The sequence below is a fragment of the Pelobates fuscus genome, chromosome 12 (assembly GCF_036172605.1).
Source record: "Pelobates fuscus isolate aPelFus1 chromosome 12, aPelFus1.pri, whole genome shotgun sequence".
Classification (NCBI taxonomy): Eukaryota; Metazoa; Chordata; class Amphibia; order Anura; family Pelobatidae; genus Pelobates; species Pelobates fuscus.
The window spans coordinates 39,117,331-39,139,599 of record NC_086328.1 but is presented as its reverse complement, the minus strand read 5'-3'; the positions used below and the strand labels follow the sequence as shown (position 1 = coordinate 39,139,599).

The 22,269-nt window shown below is 39.7% G+C and overlaps 2 protein-coding genes across 2 annotated transcripts in view; both read left to right on the top strand.

The window, feature by feature from the left end:
• Positions 1-22,269, top strand: part of LOC134578629 (inactive hydroxysteroid dehydrogenase-like protein 1) — a 1,053,979-nt gene that overhangs the window by 802,177 nt on the left and 229,533 nt on the right. The gene's annotated exons all lie outside the window — the stretch shown is intronic.
• The window catches only part of NECAB2 (N-terminal EF-hand calcium binding protein 2), a 114,729-nt gene that overhangs the window by 39,516 nt on the left and 52,944 nt on the right, over positions 1-22,269 (top strand). Inside the window, exons 4-5 of the mRNA XM_063437622.1 lie at positions 6,108-6,133; positions 8,098-8,195. Of these exons, the coding sequence (XP_063293692.1) occupies positions 6,108-6,133; positions 8,098-8,195 (124 nt within the window). The remainder of the gene's footprint in view (positions 1-6,107; positions 6,134-8,097; positions 8,196-22,269) is intronic.

Here is a 22,269-nt window from a genome sequence, read left to right as displayed (position 1 = left end):
AATAAGAACTAGAAAAGCTACAATTTCTGGGGAAATTGTGTGAAGTGTTCTTGCCTCCCTGTCTACAACTGGAGTGGGCGGAGTAACTGTTATTATTTATTTATATAGCACATTTAATTGCAACGTTGTTGCCCAAAGTGCTTCACAGTTACATTAAAACATACAGTTATAGAAACCTTTAGCAGGTGCAAAAGGCCCTGTCTATGACATCACTTGCTGCTGCAGCCTTGCACAGGTCAGAGTATTTTTGCGGTTGCCATCTTCAAACGGTCGTATTTTAAAAACTATAAATCCTACAGTGAAGAGCTTTATATTGTGAGAATCACAAGACCCAGACCTACATTTTGATGTATAGTATGTCTCTGAGATATTAACAATGAAGGCACAGTCGCAGTTTAGAAATTGCCCTTCAAATGTGAGCTTTGCAGAGTGGAGTTTCAATGAATGTCAATGGACTGCGTGAGTTGCAAACAAATGGTCATATTGTGAAAACTATAAAGAATACGACTTAGCTGTGGACATTTTTAGTGGCAGCAGGGATAGCTGAACGTTTTGATATAAGATTTGTGTAGGTGGGCCTGAAAATGAGGGAGTGGTGGCAGTTTAGAAATCATGTCCTGATTTTTCAGCTTTTGCCAGCTCCCACTCTAGCTTTGCCATTCATTCCTATGGGACAAATTTCGCCACAAGAACGACAATATTCCGTGAACCATTCGGCGAAACGTTCCACAAAGTAATAGCAATCCGATCGGGAACAATCTGCACGTTTTGGTATATTTTTGTCTATGTAGTGTAAAAACTGTGGGAGGAGTTAGGGTGGCAAATTTGGCTATAATAAGAATAATAATAACTAGAAAAGCTACAATTTCTGGGGAAATTGTGTAAAGTGTTCTTGCCTCCACCAGTAGTCTACAACTGGAGTGGGCGGAGTAACTGTTATCATTTATATAGCACATTTAATTGCAATGTTGTTGCACAGTTACATAAAACCATACATTTATAAAAACATTAGCAGGTGTAGAAAAGGCTTTCTCTATGACATCACTTGCTGCTGCAGCCTGGCACAAGTCAGAGTATTTTGGCGGTTGCCATCTTCATATATATATATGTGAGATAACAGTAAGTGGTCTTGCTATGCAAGAACACTTAATAATAATAATAATATATATGTGAGATAACATTAAGTGGTCTTGCTATGCAAGAACACTTAATAACTAGAAAAGCTACAATTTCTGGGGAAATTGTGTGAAGTGTTCTTGCCTCCACCAGTAGTCTACAACTGGAGTGGGCGGAGTAACTGTTATTATTTATTTATATAGCACATTTAATTGCAACATTGTTGCCCAAAGTGCTTCACAGTTACATTAAAACATATAGTTATAAAAACATTAGCAGGTGCAAAAGGCCCTGTCTATGACATCACTTGCTGCTGCAGCCTTGCACAGGTCAGAGTATTTTTGCGGTTGCCATCTTCAAACGGTCGTATTTTAAAAACTCTAAATCCTACAGTGAAGAGCTTTATATTGTGAGAATCACAAGACCCAGACCTACATTTTGATGTATAGTATGTCTCTGAGATATTAACAATGAAGGCACAGTCGCAGTTTAGAAATTACCCTTCAAATGTGAGCTTTGCAGAATGGAGTTTCAATGAATGTCAATGGACTGCGTGAGTTGCAAACAAATGGTCATATTGTGAAAACTATAAGGACTATGGATTAGCTGTGGACATTTTTAGTGGCAGCAGGGATAGCTGAACGTTTTTATATAAGATTTGTGTAGGTGGGCCTGAAAATGAGGGAGTGATGGCAGTTTAGAAATCATGTCCTGATTTTTCAGCTCTTGCCAGCTCCCACTCTAGGTTTGCCATTCATTCCTATGGGACAAATTTCGCCACAAGAACGACGATATTCCGTGAACCATTCGGCGAAACGTTCCACAAAGTAATAGCAATCCGATCGGGAACAATCTGCACGTTTTGGTAAATTTTTGTCTATGTAGTGTAAAAACTGTGGGAGGAGTTAGGGTGGCAAATTTGGCTATAATAAGAATAAGAATAATATATATGTGAGATAACATTAAGTGGTCTTGCTATGCAAGAACACTTAATAACTAGAAAAGCTACAATTTCTGGGGAAATTGTGTGAAGTGTTCTTGCCTCCATCAGTAGTCTACAACTAGAGTGGGCGGAGTAACTGTTAGTATTTATTTATATAGCACATTTAATTGCAATGTTGTTGCCCAAAGTGCTTCACAGTTACATTAAAACATACAGTTATAAAAAATTAGCAGGTGTAAAAGGCTTTGTCTATGACATCACTTGCTGCTGCAGCCTTGCACAGGTCAGAGTATTTTGGCGGTTGCCATCTTCAAACAGTCGTATTTTAAAAACTATAAATCCTACAGTGAAGAGCTTTATATTGTGAGAATCACAAGACCCAGACCTACATTTTGATGTATAGTATGTCTCTGAGATATTAACAATGAAGGCACAGTCGCAGTTTAGAAATTGCCCTTCAAATGTGAGCTTTGCAGAGTGGAGTTTCAATGAATGTCAATGGAAGGCGTGAGTTGCAAACAAATGGTCATATTGTGAAAACTATCAGGACTATGGCTTAGCCGTGGACATTTCTAGTGGCAGCAGGGATAGCTGAACGTTTTGATATAAGATTTGTGTAGGTGGGCCTGAAAATGAGGGAGTGGTGGCAGTTTAGAAATCATGTCCTGATTTTTCAGCTTTTGCCAGCTCCCACTCTAGCTTTGCCATTCATTCCTATGGGCCAAATTTCGCCACAAGAACGACGATATTCCGTGAACCATTCGGCGAAACGTTCCACAAAGTAATAGCAATCCGATCGGGAACAATCTGCACGTTTTGGTATATTTTTGTCTATGTAGTGTAAAAACTGTGGGAGGAGTTAGGGTGGCAAATTTGGCTATAATAAGAATAATAAGAATAATAATAATAATATATATGTGAGATAACATTAAGTGGTCTTGCTATGCAAGAACACTTAATAATAATATATATGTGAGATAACATTAAGTGGTCTTGCTATGCAAGAACACTTAACTAGAAAAGCTACAATTTCTGGGGAAATTGTGTGAAGTGTTCTTGCCTCCACCAGTAGTCTACAACTGGAGTGGGCGGAGTAACTGTTATCATTTATATAGCACATTTAATTGCAACGTTGTCCCCCAAAGTGCTTCACAGTTACATTAAAACATACAGTTATAAAAACATTAGCAGGTGCAAAAGGCCCTGTCTACAAACGGTCGTATTTTAAAAACTATAAATCCTACAGTGAAGAGCTTTATATTGTGAGAATCACAAGACCCAGACCTACATTTTGATGTATAGTATGTCTCTGAGATATTAACAATGAAGGCACAGTCGCAGTTTAGAAATTGCCCTTCAAATGTGAGCTTTGCAGAGTGGAGTTTCAATGAATGTCAATGGACTGCGTGAGTTGCAAACAAATGGTCATATTGTGAAAACTATAAGGAATACGACTTAGCTGTGGACATTTTTAGTGGCAGCAGGGATAGCTGAACGTTTTGATATAAGATTTGTGTAGGTGGGCCTGAAAATGAGGGAGTGGTGGCAGTTTAGAAATCATGTCCTGATTTTTCAGCTTTTGCCAGCTCCCACTCTAGCTTTGCCATTCATTCCTATGGGACAAATTTCGCCACAAGAACGACGATATTCCGTGAACCATTCGGCGAAACGTTCCACAAAGTAATAGCAATCCGATCGGGAACAATCTGCACGTTTTGGTAAATTTTTGTCTATGTAGTGTAAAAACTGTGGGAGGAGTTAGGGTGGCAAATTTGGCTATAATAAGAATAATAATAATAATAATAATAATAATAAATATATGTGAGATAACATTAAGTGGTCTTGCTATGCAAGAACACTTAATGTTATCTCACATATATATTATTATTATTAAGTGTTCTTGCTATGCAAGAACACTTAATAATATGTATATGTGTGTATGTGTGTGTATGTGTATAATCTATATACACTTTACACACACTGCATCCCTTTGGGTAGGCTTGGAGGCGGGTCCAGACCTTGAACTGTGTTAGGGGCCCCAAAATTTCTGACAGCAGCTCTCCTTGGTGTTACCATCAGGGACTGTTGCTGTTTTGGTTACTGCCCACTGCAATAAAAAGCACCTAGAGTATAAAACTGCTATAGGTATATATGGTTTGAGTCAAATTACTGTTTCCTTCAGTAGTGGTGAGGTGGTCTCATTCCAGGGGAATGCTGACACTATATTGTCTCCTATCACTGCAGGATATAGGTCTGTATCATTGCAGCCTGTCAATGCATAACGCGGAAGACTTGATGCCACATCTATCCCACCCACATATAGCCATCACACCGTGAATTACACGCTCAGTAATGAGCAGTGACAGGTTTGCACGCATACAGGCCTTTCACTGCTTATACCACCAATGATAGAATGGTGAGTGTATTGTAGGCAACCACCTAATCCTAACCACTCCTTTAACAATAACCCTCACTAACTTTACAAGTAGAGCTTACGGTTACAGGGGCGATAAGCACCACAATAACATAAAATGTAAACCTTTTTTAACTAATACTCTAACTTCTCATTGAGAAGCCTCTCTGCTCGTACATCTGCACATGTGTCTATTGGTGTGCGCTCCTGCTTGGGTGCACACGCCCACATGATGCACTGCTGTCAGAATAAACATTCCTCTGGTATGAGGTCTGAAAAGAGGTATGTTTGGGAGAGGAGGCAGGCACGCTAAAGTAAATGGTAGCGTATACCATTTATGTTCGCTCAGGGGAGCTAACGAAAGCAGGAAGAAACCGCCGTGGCTGTTTGACAGCTGGGTTGAGGTGGTTAATACATTTATTATAAAAGTGGCGATTACTTGTAGAAATGGGAACTTTTATAAAGTCCTTTCTTAATGCAATACTCCTCACCTATAAAGCATTTCATCAAGCTGTGGACCTTTAAAATTAGAATAGTACATCGGATGGAGAATTAATATATAATGGGAAGTAGCATGAAGCAATGTTGCAAATGTAGTGGATGGACATTTAAAAAAAAGGCAGTGAGAAAGGGAAGGAGCAAAGTTAGCCACATGCACATTGCCACCCCAAAAATTGTTCTAGCGCAACTTTTCTTTTTTCCTCCATTTTTTTTAATATGGATTTTTTGTTTGTTTGTTTTTATTTATTTATTTATTTAATAGCATCCTAAATCGACTTCTAAATGCACCTAAATTGTACAGGCAGGTGTTAACCTTTGTGTTAACCCCTTCTTCTAGTAGGCATTTGGGAGGTTAGCAAGCTTATCTTCGATAATATTGAACCGGCATCTCCACTAATCCACCTCACATCAGTCAGACTGGCGTAATTAGATTTGCAGCCAGCGATGAGAACAGGTGAACATTCTCAGGTAATATTGCTTTGGTTCTGCTGTAATTGAGGTCTCTAGGCAGAAATCCAATTATCTTTTCAATCCCTGCCATACTCTTATTGTAATTGTTTCTTGTGACATGTCTGGGATCCACAGGCCGAATTTTCTCCTATCTCACCTTGCCCTCTATGTCAAGCCTTATGACTGACATCTCATTTTGTTGGTTCTGCGAAAGGCTGGCGGTGGCTGTGCAATGGCTTCTAAATACCATCTCGTCAAGAACGAGTTAAGTTTTTTGTTTGCAAGGCTGATCCAAGCAATTATCCAGTAATAGAAGGAAGTCTATGGTTCAGATCCTAATTAATCTGCCACATTCATCATTACGAATGCATAAAATAGAAAGACCTGGGTACTTATTCTGTCTAAAATGTTGTGAAAAATGGCCTGAAGTGTGCCAGGAGCCATGATAGTTTTATTTCCCGGGCACTGACCTCTTCTAAATTATATGGGTTTGGAATTCTTCGGCTATTAATTAGTCGTAGAGATACTAAAAACTGTTAATATTCCATACACCTGAGCCAGTTTTGAAAGCACTGCATTAATTCTTCAAAATCTCACAGGAAACACCTAACCTGCTTCAATTTTTTTTTTTTTTTTTTACTTTTAATTTACACTACTTTTCATCTCTTTCCTCCCTTGCTTCAGTAATGTGGACACCAGGGAACTCTGTGGTAAGAATCTAGCTACTTATGTAGATTTTTTGTTTTCTTTTGTTTCTTTTGGGTTTAGTGATCCGTAATAATGCATATGTAAGTTTGTGATATCTGATGAAAAACTATTCCTCCCACACCTACACTCTTTCCATCCCAGGTCCTGCCTCCCGTTTCATACATCTTTCCCACCTACTACACTTTGATTTTATTTCTCATCTCTTTGTATCCTTCCCAATGGAAGCTCTCATTTAATGTAGTTAACACCCACCTAGTGTCACTCCAGACAATCATTGTTCCCACTCTAACTACTATTCCCTCCTCCTTCCTATCCCCAATCCATTTAATTCTCCTTCCTGCTCCACAATTCCATTATCAATCCCACTTCACCGCCCATTGTATAATTCTTCCTATTTTACATATTTTCTTTAACCATTCAATGATCTTTTTGGCTTTTCTGTCTCACCCCATATCTTACGATTTCCTTCACACCAGCCATTGTGTTACATTTCCCAAGATATAGGGTTGTGAGATTTCCCATACTTCTCGTGTGCTGCCCATCAGCTTGAAGATCTGGTATGGATCTGGGCAACGTGATGAACCATATTTTGGCAACTGTATTACCTTCCCAGTAGCAGCACTTTTATTGTTACCAATGAACAACCAATTATTTTATTACCGTAATTCTAACTCATTATCAACTATTCTTTCCACACCGTTTTTATTTCTACCCCACCACCTATTTTATTTGTTTGACCGCCTTCTATGATTTGTGTTCCTACACCTCTCTCTCTCTCTCGCTCTCTCTATATATATATATATATTTTTTTATCTCCAGTCAACAGCCATTTTGTAGTCTTTACCATCCTGTGACTCATTTGTTTCTTTCCACCCTACCGTTATCCTTCCCAAACAACTACCAATTTTGTTAGCCTTTCCATCCAATTACCCATTTTAATATCCTCTTCAGTCCGTCATATTGACATCCTTCTCATTGTAACATCTATTTCACTATCCATCTAACCACAGCTGTCATCTAACCGGTCATTAAATTACTTAGTCCAATGTCCTTATCGCAATATTATCAGTTACTATTCTTGGCCATCTTCACCCTACAGCAATGATGATGTCCAGCAGCTAATAGCTTGTTATCGGACAAGTCTGTTCTCTGAGAAATAACCTGGTAACCTTGTATGCTTTTATATAATTGTGGCCTCAGGAATGTGGGGGTATATGTTTGTAGGGTCTCATGATTGGAGTATTGTTGGGGGTTCTGATAATATGCGGGTGGCTGAGTAAAGTAAAATTATTTGGCAGAGATAAGGTGATGTGATGATATAGTTGAATAGTTAGTGTGTGACCAACTGTACATTTGCTTACGTTGTTATTTAAAGTTTTATAACTAAAATAAAGTTGAAACCAGCGATTGGGGGGGCTTATTTAAAAATAAATACAAATAATAATAAATATGTATATATATTGAATGTTATATTGCTTAAAGAGAGTCACCCACGATAGCCCACCCCCTCCATGCTCCTCAAGCTATTAAGGTTTTAAGGGAGCAATTATCTGAGCGTTTAATGGGCATCCGTGAAATTCGGAGTGTGTCAGTTGACCAAAGTCTGTTGCAGCCACCCATTGCTGGTATGAATAAATCTAGCTAAAGTAGAGAGTAATCTCCTCCTCCTTAGCTTTACCTCCAGTGGAGCTGAGCTGCAGGCTGCTCGTTTTAAATGGTTGAACACTGAATAGAGTAATGTTGCCAGAGGACCTCATTCAGTGTTAAACCATTGGAGAATTGTTTAACATTGAATGGAGGGACAACACCAAGGGACTCTGAGCACTATAACCACTTGAACAGGATGAATGGTTATAGTGTCCCGTTAAACTGACATATGACTGGGATAATATTTGTGAACTTAATAGGCTTTGCAAAATTTTACCTACCAGCTAACATAGTTTTTTTTTATTTATTTTTTACCAAGATTACTTTGCAGATCACATGGGGGATTATGAAGATGTTCTTTCCTCTTTGGAGACCCTCAACCTGTCCATACTGAAGGCAATGGACTACACCAAGAGGGTGAGTTTTTCAACTTGTGTTACATTCAAGTAAATGTAAATGTATTCCTATGTAATAGCCTGCCTACCACTATCAGACTCTCCCCTAGTCTTGAATCATTTAAGAAGTGCCTTAAAACCCATTTCTTTAGGAAAGCTCTTGTAGAGTAGAGTACTACCTCACATACCTGTCCCTTGTTCTCTCCTAAAGGGCAGCACTCTACTCTCTCCTCCAGCTCTGCCTCACTCCCACCTTGTTTGATTGCTCTCTCCTGTCCTATTGTGTTCTGTATCCCACCTCCTCTACACTGTAAGCTCGTTCGAAGGGTTCCTCTTCAACCTATTGTTCCTGTAAGTTTTTGTAATGGTCTCATTTATTGTTCAATCGCCGCTTCTTATAATATTGTAAAGTGCTACAGAATTTGTTGGCGCTATATAAATGCCAAAACTAATAATAATAATAAAAATATCAAGACTGGATTTGTAATTAGTGGACAGAGGAGCTAGCAATCACTTTGACTAACCAAGGAGGAATTATGTCCTAAAAGAAATGAGGAATTGGGTAATATTCCAGCTTGTTGTGCTATAAATAAAAAAAATGATAGTGTATAACTATAGTATAGAGTTATACTGTCCCAATAGTGTTTTCCTTTTTTAATTTTTGTTACCTTTTAGGGTGTTTTCTCATGTTTTTCTTATAGCACAAGCAGTCACAAAAGAAACAGTTGCATCTTTTATACTGCTTATTGAAATCCCCAGACCCCAAATTGCCCCTATTTCTTTCGTATTGTTCTGTATTAAGATGAGACATATTTAAGATGAAAATAACTGATTGCCTTTGTATTTTCTGCAATGAATAATATGAAAATCATCATTAACAGAATTATCAGTACTAAGCCATTAAAACCCGTTCATTGTGTTTGATTCTATCATCAACACAATGCCTGGTATATCATGGCTCTCCATTAGAAGTTGTGGTATGGGTTTAATAGACTAGTACAAAATTATCATAGATAAAATATTCCATTTGACTCCAATGGCTTACAGATTGCTTAGTAAACTATGTAGATCATTTCATTTCTATTTTAAATCTAAAGAACTTAAAATAAAAAAAAAACCTGTATCTTTTCAGTGATTATATCAGAAACAGATATTTAAATGCAGGAACAAAGAACAAAAAACAAATCCAGAGAAGACATAGTGTTACAAATCTGGTAAAGAATTTAAAGGGACACTATAGGCAGGACAACAACTTTAGCTTAATGAAGCAGTGTTAGTGTTTAGATCATGCCCCTCAGTCTCACTGCTCAATTCTGTGCCATTTAGGAATTTAATCACTGTTTACACAGCTCTAGTTACACCTCCCTGCATGCAGTGGTGTATTTTAAATGTGTGCTTCCCTAGGCATGACGAAACTTGTGCACACCCACCCCCCAAATCTAAATTTGCTCCGCCCCTTCCTGCCAAGGCTGCACCTGTTCCTGTTTAAGACCAACACGCAGTTTGACTGACACTGATTGACAGACATACTCACTCACTGGCACACACTCTCAGATACACATTCACTGACATCCACGCACATTTACTCACTAATAGACTCACACTGAAAGACACAAGCACTGACTCATAGATACATACTCACTCACAGACATACACTGACAGTCCCACACACATTCCCTAACAGACACACAATCATTTACTAACAGACACACACTCGCAGACATGCACTGACAGACATACATTCACTAACAGACACATACATTCACTAACAGACACATACATTCACTAACAGACACACACATTCACTTACAGACACACACTAATTCACCAACAGACGCACACTCACAGACATACACTGGCAGACACACACACATTCCCTGACAGACACACACTTCCAGACATACACACACATTCACTCACAGACACACATTTATTTACAGACACACTGAAACACACACACACATTCACTGACAGGCACACACACATTCACTCACAGACACACGTTAAAGATACAGCACTGCCTGCATGTGACTTGGACAGACTTCCTAAACACTTCCTGAGATCTTTTATTTGAGTTATTTTATTGCAACTTCTGTTTAATTTAGAATTTCTAATATCCTGCGCTCTGGACCTTGCAGGAGCCTTTTATATGTGACTAAAGTTCAGTTTACAGAGCAGGAGATTAAAAACGTTTAAAGTAAGTTGTTGCAGACTGCCTGGTACCCCGCCAAACACGCTTCATAGCTATTGCCAGGACACCATAAGCACTTTCAGGCCCCTTAGCCGCAGCAGCTTGGCTGGGGTCTCGCCGTCTCTTCCCACCCTGGATCCGAGTCCTGGATCCAGCTCCCAGAGGTCAAAGCTCTCCTCCAGAGAGTATAGCTGTATAGCAGTGATTATAGCCAGTAAAGCATTCCCCCAAACATTAGCAGAGACTTAATGCTGGGAAGTGATTTGTTCAATGCAGGTACAGTCACAGAATTTATACACACCGTAAACTCCTCGGAGATAAATTGAGTCAGGAACTGTACAAACTCAATTATCTCCAGGTACAAAAAAAACACACAATTTCACAACACCCCAAACGCACCCCAAAAATCCACGAAAACCCCTCAAGTCACATCCCAGGATAGCCCTGATCTGAGGGACCATTACATCCAAAACTCATTCAGATCTGTACAGTGGTTCGGATTTTCCATGGAAGTCAACTTTATTTGACCGACCACGCACATGGCTTCTGCCCAAAATAGTTCAATAAGAATAGTGGTAGCGGTTGGTCAATTTTGGGAGTCCAGGACCGAACAAAATACTGAACCGATCCTCTAGCTCCTAGGTAGCGATTGTTTGCCTAGTTTATGCGAACAAACCTACCGAATGGCACTCTCCTGACATGAATAGTAACAAAGCAGGTGTACTTCAAAGTTCAGCGGTGTTCACGAGGTAGAGTGCCCGATTTTAGTTCCACGCACTTGATGACTAAACACTGCTGCCTGCGTTCTTGCGAACAAGATGGCCGCCAACTCGGTTCCCACGTGTTTGTGCATATACGAACGGCGGCTACCCAGCCGAACACTTAGAACACTGAGGTGTGAGTTGGTTAAGGTGTCAGTAGGGGTCAATGAGGTTAACTAGCACAGAGGTGGTCCGCATTTCGTGGGTTTGTTCGGTTCCAGAACAGTACAGGAAAACTCCACGAACCGAGTCTTTTAGAAAGGTATTTTACATGGTCCATAGTCCTTGGGCAGGAGACTAGCCAGTAGGCACCTCCAGGAGCTTGTAATAATGTAATGTAATTGAAAATGAAACCATTTTTCATGCTAGGGCTGCCTAAATAGAAACAAGTGGTTTATCTCCTAAATGGCAGTGAGACTTCAGGGGCATGATCTATACACAAAAACTGCTTTATTAAGCTGAAGTTGTTTTCCTGTCTATAGCGTCCCTTAATTTATTTATTTTTTATAAACCTTAAGAACCTCATGTTTTGATAAAGATCAGTTTGTAGAATATCAGAATCAGGGCTATTTGATTTGGATGTTTTCACATCAAATACAGAGCCATCCAAGAGAAGAATTTTAGGAGAATATTGAAGCAGTTTGATGTGTGAGTAGATTGTGTCTGCTTCACAAACATAAAACACAGGCTGCTGGTTTCAGGCTGCTGGTACATCCCTGTACTCAAACTGGAAATAAATAAGATGAGGAAGGGGGTAGGCAGGAAGGGGGTTAAAAGAACACTACAGGCACCATAAATGGCAAACTGTGGTTATGGTGCAATGGCTGTGCTATCCTCCTCCCAGGGTGAATAGTGTAAATCATAAATAGTGAAGCAGTTTGTAGATTTTTTTTTTTTTTACAACTCTGGGGTCCCCCAGGTACTGGTCACTTCTTCCTATAATACCAAGGCACTCATGTTACCATCACTATTACAGCACTGTGTAGTGTTTATTTATTTATTTTTGTATTTCCTTACCTTTCAATCCTCAATTTCAGACAGCCATTGATATCACTTACTCCTCCCATTCACTTGTAGCTCTTTCTCCCCTCTACGAGTGGTCTGTTTGCCCCTTCCATATTATAGCATCTTTTCTAATGTTCATTCTTTTTATTTAACCGTCCATGCTCCTTTAATTTTTCATTTTCTTTCTTTTGCTGATCTCATCAACACAACAAGCGTCCTTTTCTCATGTGGGGTCGTTCCTTCCTGTCCACTGTATTTTCCAGCAAGTGCTTTACCTCTGTTAATATCCGCATGAATAAAAGGTTACTAAAAAGTGATGTCAAAGGGCATTTTAACTGCTATATTTAATTAGGTCTTCATGATTGATGAGTGCCCAGTAGGCAGAGATGGAGTTCCCCCCAGAGGTCTCTAGAGTGCCTGAAGTGGCACCCGTGCCATACGTTCACCATCAATGATTTCGCAAATGTAACAGGGCTGCAGCAGAGACACACACTGCCACGTGGACAAAGGCCTCCAAAAACATTTCACAAGATTCAATTCTCTGTTCTACATTTGGAAAGGAACAAATGTTGCGTTTTATTCTTGAATTATATTTATAGCACTCTGAGATGAATTCATATATAAATGTAAGAAGGAATATACTAGTCTGTTTATTTCAGAGAAGGTGTCAATGCTACAAGAAATTAAAGTCGAACACCAGCTTGCGTGATGTCGATGTGACAGATTTCACATTCTGATTGTGTAACAATCGATGCTAAATCTGGCCTTTCATCACATGATGCTTTGCACAGAAGAAAAGGTCCCCTCTGTTTGATTCTATACCATCTCATAAATGAGCAGACCCCCTCAGATATGCTATACCTTGTGCGACGTAGCTGTAGAATTCTGCATGGTACTGCTGTACGTCCACAATTGTGTAGTTTCTTCTGTGTGATTTGCTTTGTGCTTTTCATCATGGGGAAACCACTTTGAGGTGTGCATAGTCAGCAGGGCATGCCGCAGTATTAATGAGCAATGAGTACATAGAATTCTGGTTTTCTAGGGGACCCAACAGCAAGCCCTCATCTCTTGTGCATTATTTAGCAGGTGATGTGCCGATGCTTGCAATGTACTTGTCAATTCAAGCTGCTTAGACATATTTGTGACATCCGGCCCCCGTTCATTAGATAGAGTGACCTCAAAAATCATTCCCATGACTGGTTCTCATTTTCCCAAGCCACCCTCACTTTCTGCTTAACTGTCAATCACAATCTGCTATGAAGAAACCTTTCCTATTTCCTCCCCCATAATTATTGCCATTCTGAAACTGGGGCATTCCATGGCTAATATTACTACCATTTTCAAAGAATTGAAGGAGTATGCCTGAATGTGTCTCGGAGTGTCTCTTTTGCAGTAAAGTTTTCACTTAATGGTGTTGTCCCCTTTTAACCAGTGGCGAAGGTATCTTAGTCAGTCCTTTGCTACCCATTGACACCGTTGAATGTGTGTATATGGATATCAGACTTGTTAAATGCCAATTTATTATTTTTTTTGTATGTTTGTGTGCTTGTGCATATGTTTTATATATCATCTCTTACTTTTTTTTTATTTTTTATTTACTTATTTTAGTTTTTTTAAACATCAAACATGGTATAAATATCTTGGAACTGACTTGCAGCTGAAAATTTCAGGAGACATGTCTGCTTTAAATTTAAAAGAAAAAGAAAGCACATCAGGGTGTTGATAAACCTCTGCAGTTTATCTGGGAGCATCCTAAGACCATGTTCAGCTCACCAGGGCCTATTACATCCACTTATTATTTGTTTTGTAAGAAATCTTGCCTGATATCCACTCTAGCGATTTAATTTCAAGATGTGTATATTTCTTGTTTATTTCTAACATTTCTGGAAATTTAATCTGAATTATCCTGCCTCGATCTTACAGAACTCTCTACCTAGAGCCTTGGGAGAGGGGAGCTGCTTCTGACAAACCACTTTTATTACTATTTTTATTTTTATGATAAATGATAAAATACAGTGGTGTGACAAAATAAAAAAAGGGGTGCCGAGGGAGAAAAAAAGAGGGGAGGGCGTAAAAGGACGAGGGAAATATTATGCCCAGTGTTCATCCGGTGGCAAGGATTGCTGTTTATAGCACTGAACATATGTGCTTGTCAGAAGCCAGACAAGTGATGTACATGATAAAGCTAGGAGCGATCAGAAAAAGTCACAACTGCTACTGGAAACCAGACGGCACAAGTGGCATGTGCCAATAACATCTCGTATTAACACTATTATTATTATCGGTATTTATATAGCGCCACGCTTTACAATATTATGAAATGGGGGAAATTGACAGTAAATGAGACAATTACACAGTGACACAGAAACAACAGATAGATGAGGTCCCTGCTCAAACGAGCTTACAGTCTTACAGTCTAGAGCAGGTGGGGTACAAATACACAACAGGGCAGCAAGGGTGACAGCCACCAAACAAGGTGGGAAAGTGGCAGAGCTGGAGGTGAGAGTGGAGCATGGCTCTTTTAGGAGAGACAGATTTGGATAACTATAGGTAAGTTACTCTGGGAATCCATAAGCATTTCTGAACAGATGTGTTTTGAAGGACTTCTTAAATATTTGACTAGGGGAGAGTTTGATGGGGGTAGGCAGGCTGTTCCAAAAGAAGGGAGCCGTCTGCGAGAAGTCCTAGGGTGCGGCAGCGGACAGGAGAAGGTCACCGGCAGAGCGGTGGCATTATATATTACTGATGGTCAGAGCGCACAGCCGGGCCATTTAACTTGGACCCCCTTCAACGTGTATCATGTTTATATGTACTGATTTCTTTTTCTTACAGCCACATCTCTTCTTCTCCCATAAACACATATCTGTGTATTTTTGTTCAAATTTAATTACAGGGCTACTTCATCCTCCATGACCATTTCTGCTTTAACCCCTTAAGGACTAAACTTCTGGAATAAAAGGGAATCATGACATGTCACACATGTCATGTGTCCTTAAGGGGTTAAGAAGTGGTAATGAGGGTAGGGTGTGTGTATGTGCAACGTTTATGCCAGGTAAGGCAGAGCAGGCACCTCCTCACCTTGACGGCAGGTGCCTCCTCTGCCAATAAATGCCAGTGACCATCCGGAGGAGAGGGGGAAGGAGAAGCCAGGTGGCGAGGGAGGCTGTTCTTGCAGCCTCTCACTCCTCCCTCGTGCGCCCTCTGTCATGCTGGTAGCTGGAATATGACGTAATTCCGGCCCCAGCATACTAAACAGCGTGCTGGAGGAGTGAGGAGCTGCCCCACCCTGGACCCCAGGGAGGTGAGTGTTTGACTGTCAGTGTGTGTGTGTGTGTGTGTGTGTGTGTGTGTCTGTCAGTGAGTGAGTGACCAAAGGCGGGGGCAAAATAAGAACTTTGCCTATGGTGGTAGAAATCCTTACACTGGCCCTGAGTGAGTGTGTGTGTGTGTGTGTATGTCTGTTAGTAAGTGTCTGTATGTGTGAGTGTATGTCTGTTAGTGTATGTCTGTCGTTGAGTGTGTGACATTACAGTGGGATTATACCACAGATAAGTAATCGATCTCTCAGCAAGTGTAAAAAGCCAGCCCATTTATTGAAAGGTAATCAATAGCATTTCTACGGTCTCATTTTAGAATTGATTAATGTATTGTTTCCACTTGGAAACAATCGGTTGCTGTGATAGTGTACTATTGGCCCAATATATCTTTTTATGTGTGGTCAATCGAACTACAGCCATATTCTATCACAAAACAAGAGACTTTGGCCATCTGTGGAATAATTGGTTTTCTAGAAGTGTTGGAGAAATGTTGTAGGGTAGATTGCGCTGACTTGTAAATAAATGATCTCTTGTAAATTGTGATTTAAAGGCTGTATGCTTGAAATTTAAAGTGAATGCTTCTTTGAAGGATATACATGTACCCAGCAAGAATATCTATTAAGTGTGAGTATTTCTCAACATCTTTCTTATATGCAGAACTGTAGACATTTCTTACTTAGAATTATGTTGATTTCAACCTCTTTATCATAGAGCACATTTTCCTTTTTTCAGCTACTGATGTAGTTCAAAGATGAGCTTAATCCCCAGAAATTGGGTATCTCGTTCCGTGAACAAGCAGATAGAAACTCAGGGGGAGGTGTAGCGCCCAAGATGTCCTTAAAGTATCTGTAATAAAAACAATGTAAGGATGGAACAAAAATGGTGAAGTACGTAAGTACGTAACCGTTCCAATAGATAATAAATAGAAGTAAACACACACACTTTATGGGAGCCAAGATTTAGCTCCAACCTTAGTGCCTGGGCGGAATGATCCCCGCCTACGGAGACTCTTACAGTAGATTCTTGTATTGATGGTGGCTATCGTAGATATATGGTTAAAATAAAAAATTATCAAATACAAGTATAAGAATAAAACTTATAACAGATATGCACTCACATGTCCCAGAGCCTGGAAAGAAGCTCTGCAGGTTTAGCGTGAAGTATTATAATCCCCGCTCTTGGATATCGGTGGTGGAGTTTACTCTCCGTTTCTATAAAACCAAAAAAGTATACACCATATGGAGTGCAAGTTAAAATAAAATCGTTAAAAACTACTTACATTTAGTAGAGCAAATAAGGATTGCTCCAAATATGATAATCACTGGCACCCTCCCAGAGTAATTTATCAAACTGTTTTATAATTTTGGCAGTGCTCGGCTATCTCTTTCAGCCAATGGGAGCAGCTATCTTTGGAAAGGAAAATGTAGAAGCAGGGCTGAGGCTGCGGGACGCAGGTTAGTTGTCAAACTGTTAGGGAGCTTTAGTAGTTATGGTGTTTGGAGTGTTCCTTTAAAGTTGAAATGTCAATCATAGGTGTGTAAATTGGGGAACTCTCAGGCTTCCTGGTCCACACAGAGTAATTTATGTGCATCTATAGCCACTCGCAATGAATGTAGATGGACCCTTGAATGCCTATAGTAGATATTATGGGAATACGTTGGTTTCAACCTCTCTATCATAGAGCACATCTTATTTTATTTTTTAATCTATACCGACGGCATATAGATAAATGTTGGAAAATGAAAATTTTAAATGGCTATATCAAAATGTGTAGATTAAGGTATATGTGCAGGTCGATGACAATATATTGCTCTTTGACATCAAGGTACCCCTCATTTAGTATAATTCATTGGGAAGACAAATTTCATTTTAGAAAACTATTGAAAGAACTTCTTGGCGGGTCACTCCTGGGCACTGTGCATCTCTTTACCTAAGAAATCACACAAGGTATTAAAAAAAAAAAAAAAAAAAAAAACCTTTAACATTTTTAAACTTAAAGTTTATTTTAAGATTGTTTTGATATAATCTAAAAAAAATACATTCTGGATCAGATGCTTTGTAGAGCAAATAGAACATATTGGTCTTTTATTAATAAAACCATATTACCGTAATTCACACAGTGGAGTCTTCATTGTAATCTTAGTATGCTTTGTCTTGTGGATTTCTTCACTATGTGGGATTTTTTTTTTTTATATTCTCTTCCATTTAACCCCTTGATTGACACTCCAGTACAAGTCTGCCGTACAGTAGCTTTCTTTTGGCGATCTGATTGATGTAGGCCCAATTTTCTGTGATACTGGCATGCTATAGGCTCACCATCACTGCCTTAGGCACTGAAAGATGTTGTTGTTTTTTTTTTTTTTCTTGTCCTCTCTTATTAATTAAAGGATTTTTTTTTTTTTTTTTTATATTTAAAACTGGGATTTAGGAATCAACAGCTTTAAAAGCATCAAAGTCCCAGCGGCATTTGTCTTTTTCATTTTAAATCTCATCCGTATAACCGGTCTGGCTTTGAGAACGAAAAAAAAATAAAAACACAGCAAAAACAACTATTTCTAGCTGGTAATTACATGAAAATCTTTTGAGTCAATTCTGTCCGCTGCTAAATGGCATTTTTGATCAACCTGCTGCTTTTGAGCCCCCTTCTGTTGCTCTGTGCCCCCCGCGGTCTCCCTGATAGGCAGTCAATTAAATTACAGCGCAAACTCTCCTGTCTCGGGCAGACTTGTTATTGCAGCCCGTAGAGAAGCGGCGATATAAATAGCAGCGGCAGAGCTTTCCGATGTGAGCTGGTAAAGGTGCATTCACTGAAAGTCAGAATCAATTTATCTTACAAAATCTGAGCGAGTCAGAGAATGCATCTGTGTCACTTGTACAGCAAGATCTTAATCTTCAGAATGTGTCTTCTTCCAGTGGAAGTTTTCTGCCATATAGGTTTCAACTGTGAGCTCTGGGGCAACAGATTATCAATTTTATTAATATAAAAGGTGTAGTTTCTTAGTGTTTTTGTTTTTTTGCAGATCATTTTCCAGTTAAATTCTAGAAGAAAGCATCCTCAAGTGCAGGGGTTACCAACCCAGTCCTCAAGTACCCCCTAGTACCAGTCCAAGATTGAGTGATCGCCCTGTTGTGTCTAAAGTGTTTTTTGTTTTTTTTCCTCCCCAAACATCTTAGACACAATTGAGTAATCCTTAAACCCTGGACTGTTAGGGGGTACTTGAGGACTGGGTTGGGAACCACTGCGTCTAGTGTGATGCATATGTCAGACAGCCAACAATAAAACGATTGCTTGGTTTTTATTATGCAACTCGCAACAGCATTGAAATAGTTAAAGAAACGCTGAACATTCTATGCTTGCACCATTGTTCCAACCCAGCAATGGTTAATGCAATTCCTCCATGGAATGTTTTTCTTTAACCTCCTACAGTGACATGGTTAATGATTTCCATTTCACAATCCACAAATAATCCTGAAGATTGTCTAGCAATAAAACAATGAATTTATACAAAGAAATGTTAACCCTCAAATGGCTAAATGGTTGCACAAATGTTATGTGTATATATATATATATATATATATATATATATATATATATATATATATATAAAAAACACTAACGTGATTGTTACATAGGCTTGAATAATGCCATTAAACAGCATCCATTCTCGTCATCACTTTGGAACCGAAATAGTTAATAGAATTCCACTGTACAATAGGAATTGAAATGGTTAATAGAATTCCACTGTACAATAGGAATTGAAATGGTTAATAGAATTCCACTGTACAATAGGAATTGAAATGGTTAATAGAATTCCACTGTACAATAGGAATTGAAATGGTTAATAGAATTCCACTGTACAAGTAGGAATTGAAATGGTTAATAGAATTCCACTGTACAAGTAGGAATTGAAATGGTTAATAGAATTCCACAGCAGAAACATGTGAACACCTGTAACGTTGTCATGGTTAATAGAATTCCACCGCACAAACATGTGAACACCTGTAACGTTGTCATGGTTAATTGGATTCCACTGCACATAAATGTCTGTACCCTAAAATGTTGAAATGGTTAATACGATTACATTGCAAAGCACTAGTTTCTACTCTAGGATTGAAGAAAATTTCGATGTAAAGACTGACCTCAGAAAATACATTCGAAACTAAATGCAATCCCTATTAAATTTAATGGGATTTGTCCCTATAGAAATGTACTGGACTGTGGAATATGGCAAATAAATGTCTATTGGGTTTAGAGGAAGATGCATCATTACACTTAGCTGCATTCTTATTATGATGCGGAGAACCAAACTCGGCAAAGTTTGAAATGCATTAACGTCTAAGCTTATATATGTAATCCATTTATTCATACACCGCTAGCGTCTAGCGAGATTAAGAATGTTCCAATAATTGGGACAATGTGTCTGCTATAAGACCACAGCCCCATGATCAGATATATCTTAGACTTTCCAGCAAATGACTATGTAGGCAAAATTGCTCGACTTCCCATATTCCTAGTAAACTACTACCTTCTCAGGACAACTGTTTAACCGTTTTAACATCAAATTGCGGAGGAAGCAACTCCCATCATGCCTAACCAGATAAATGTTGGATACTGTGTTCCATATTGGTGAAAGTGAATGGGGTTCCCTTGGAGTTATTAATAAGAAGGATTGATTTTTACTTTTGATTTAAATCGTTGACACTTTGGATCTGGAATTTTGGGGGATATTTGCTAAACTTACTACCGTATATAAAACATTTTGCAAACCCAATTGCATCCAAAATGGCTCCAGAGGATGCGTTATATATATACTCCATATACTTCTGATCACATTGGAACGAAGTTCTAAATAACTTAATTCTATTTATTCTCAAATTAACGTTATACACTATGCACTATAACCACTTCAAGTCAATGAAGTGATTATAGTGCCTGGGGTCTCCTTGTGCCATCATTCTGTTCTGTGTTAAACCAATTTTAAATGATGAAAAGGGACCTCAGCACCGTGCGACTCACCTCTTGATGCAGATGTAACTAAGAGGAAGATCGCACTCTACATTAGCCATACCAATTCATACCAGCAGTGATTGGTGGACGCTCTCAGCTAATTACTATCATAGCAACTCGTTTCGCCCACACATTTGTATTTCTAACGCTATAGTGTTCATTTAACAGGGAACACAACTGTATTACGAATGCTGTAGTGTCCCTCTGCCTCCATGGCATCCCCACCTTGTGATTAAAGGGTTAAAAAAAAAGTAAGGGTTAAAAAAAGTTTTTCAATTGCCACTTTGAATTGGTTTGATCTCCTCCTCCAAAAACATCATGCCGATGGGGAACTTAATGCATGTGCATTAGCAGTGGCGTACACACAATCCATGGGACCCCGGTGCAAAACTGATCCATGGGCCCCCGACCGCCACCCCACACAGACACACATATATACATACGTACAGACATATACACATACATAGACAGACACATACACACAGACACCTACATACGGAGAGACACACACAGCTACATACAGACACACATACATACACACACACAGATAAATACAGACACATACATACACATACAGAGACACAGATACATATAGACACACACAGATAGATACATACATACAGAAACACAGAGACACACACATACACTAACACATACACCTGCAAAATATTTTAGTCACCCTCTTACCTACCTTTTTAGGTGCAGGTAGGTGACTTCCCGGTCGCGCTATTACCGGGCCCACTCTGATGATGATATTCATTTCCAGCGGGTGGCCCTAACAGCATGGGCCACCCGATGTGCCCCTTCACCTGCGGCCCCGGCAATTATACTGCGCAGCCAGGGCCGCAACACATGGTGGTTGGCACCCAGTCGCAGGGGTCCGCAGGGCGTCTGGGCCCCCTGGAGTGACGGGCCCGGTCGCAGCTGCGACCCCTGCAACCGTGGTATGTACACCGCTGTGCATTAGATCTTCCCCATAGGAATGTATTGAATCAATTCTTTCCTATGGGGATTTTGAAGATGCTGGACGTAATCATACAAAGCGTGAGGACTTTCATCTGGTAGACAGCCTCTAGAGGTTGTCTTAACTCCGCAATGTAAAGATTGCAGTTTCTCTGAAACTGCAATGTTTTCACTTGCAGGGTTAAGGGTGACCGGGACATTGAGATTAAATGGTCTTTGTACATATTGAGTCCCTTTAACGGGACACTCCAGGCACCAACACAACTCCATTTAAATTAAGTTGTTATGGTGCCAGGAGGCCTCCTGGCCTTCTCAAACAGTTTAACCCTAAAGTTGCGCCCAGCACCAGTCTCCACTCCCACCCTGGCAGCTTCCGGCTTCTAAGCTTTCAGAAGCCGGGCAGGGGCGCCGCTGATTTTGGCTGAGAGCATCAGCTGACCGGAAGCTGCCAGGGCAGAGTGGAGACCAGCACTGGAGGCAATTTTGGGGTTAACCCCTTGAGGTAAGAGTGCCTCCAATGGGCCTCCTGGTATATATCAACTTAATTTACATGAAGTTGTTTTGGTGCCTGGAGTGTTGATTTTAACCTTAGTAACTGTGTATCTGCTCCCAGTAAACACAGTTGTCAAGGTCTGTCTACTCACATTCCTCTCACCCCAACCTCTTTTGTGCTCTTTAGCTAGTTAAGGGGCAATCAACCTCTGGCACTCCTGATGCTTTTCCAGCATTATGACTGTAGAAGCATTATGGGACATGTAGTCCACAACATATTTAGTGCTGAAGATTACCTACCCCTGAGCTAGCGGATACCATGTTCATCCACAATGTGTTAAACAGTCAATCAAAGACCA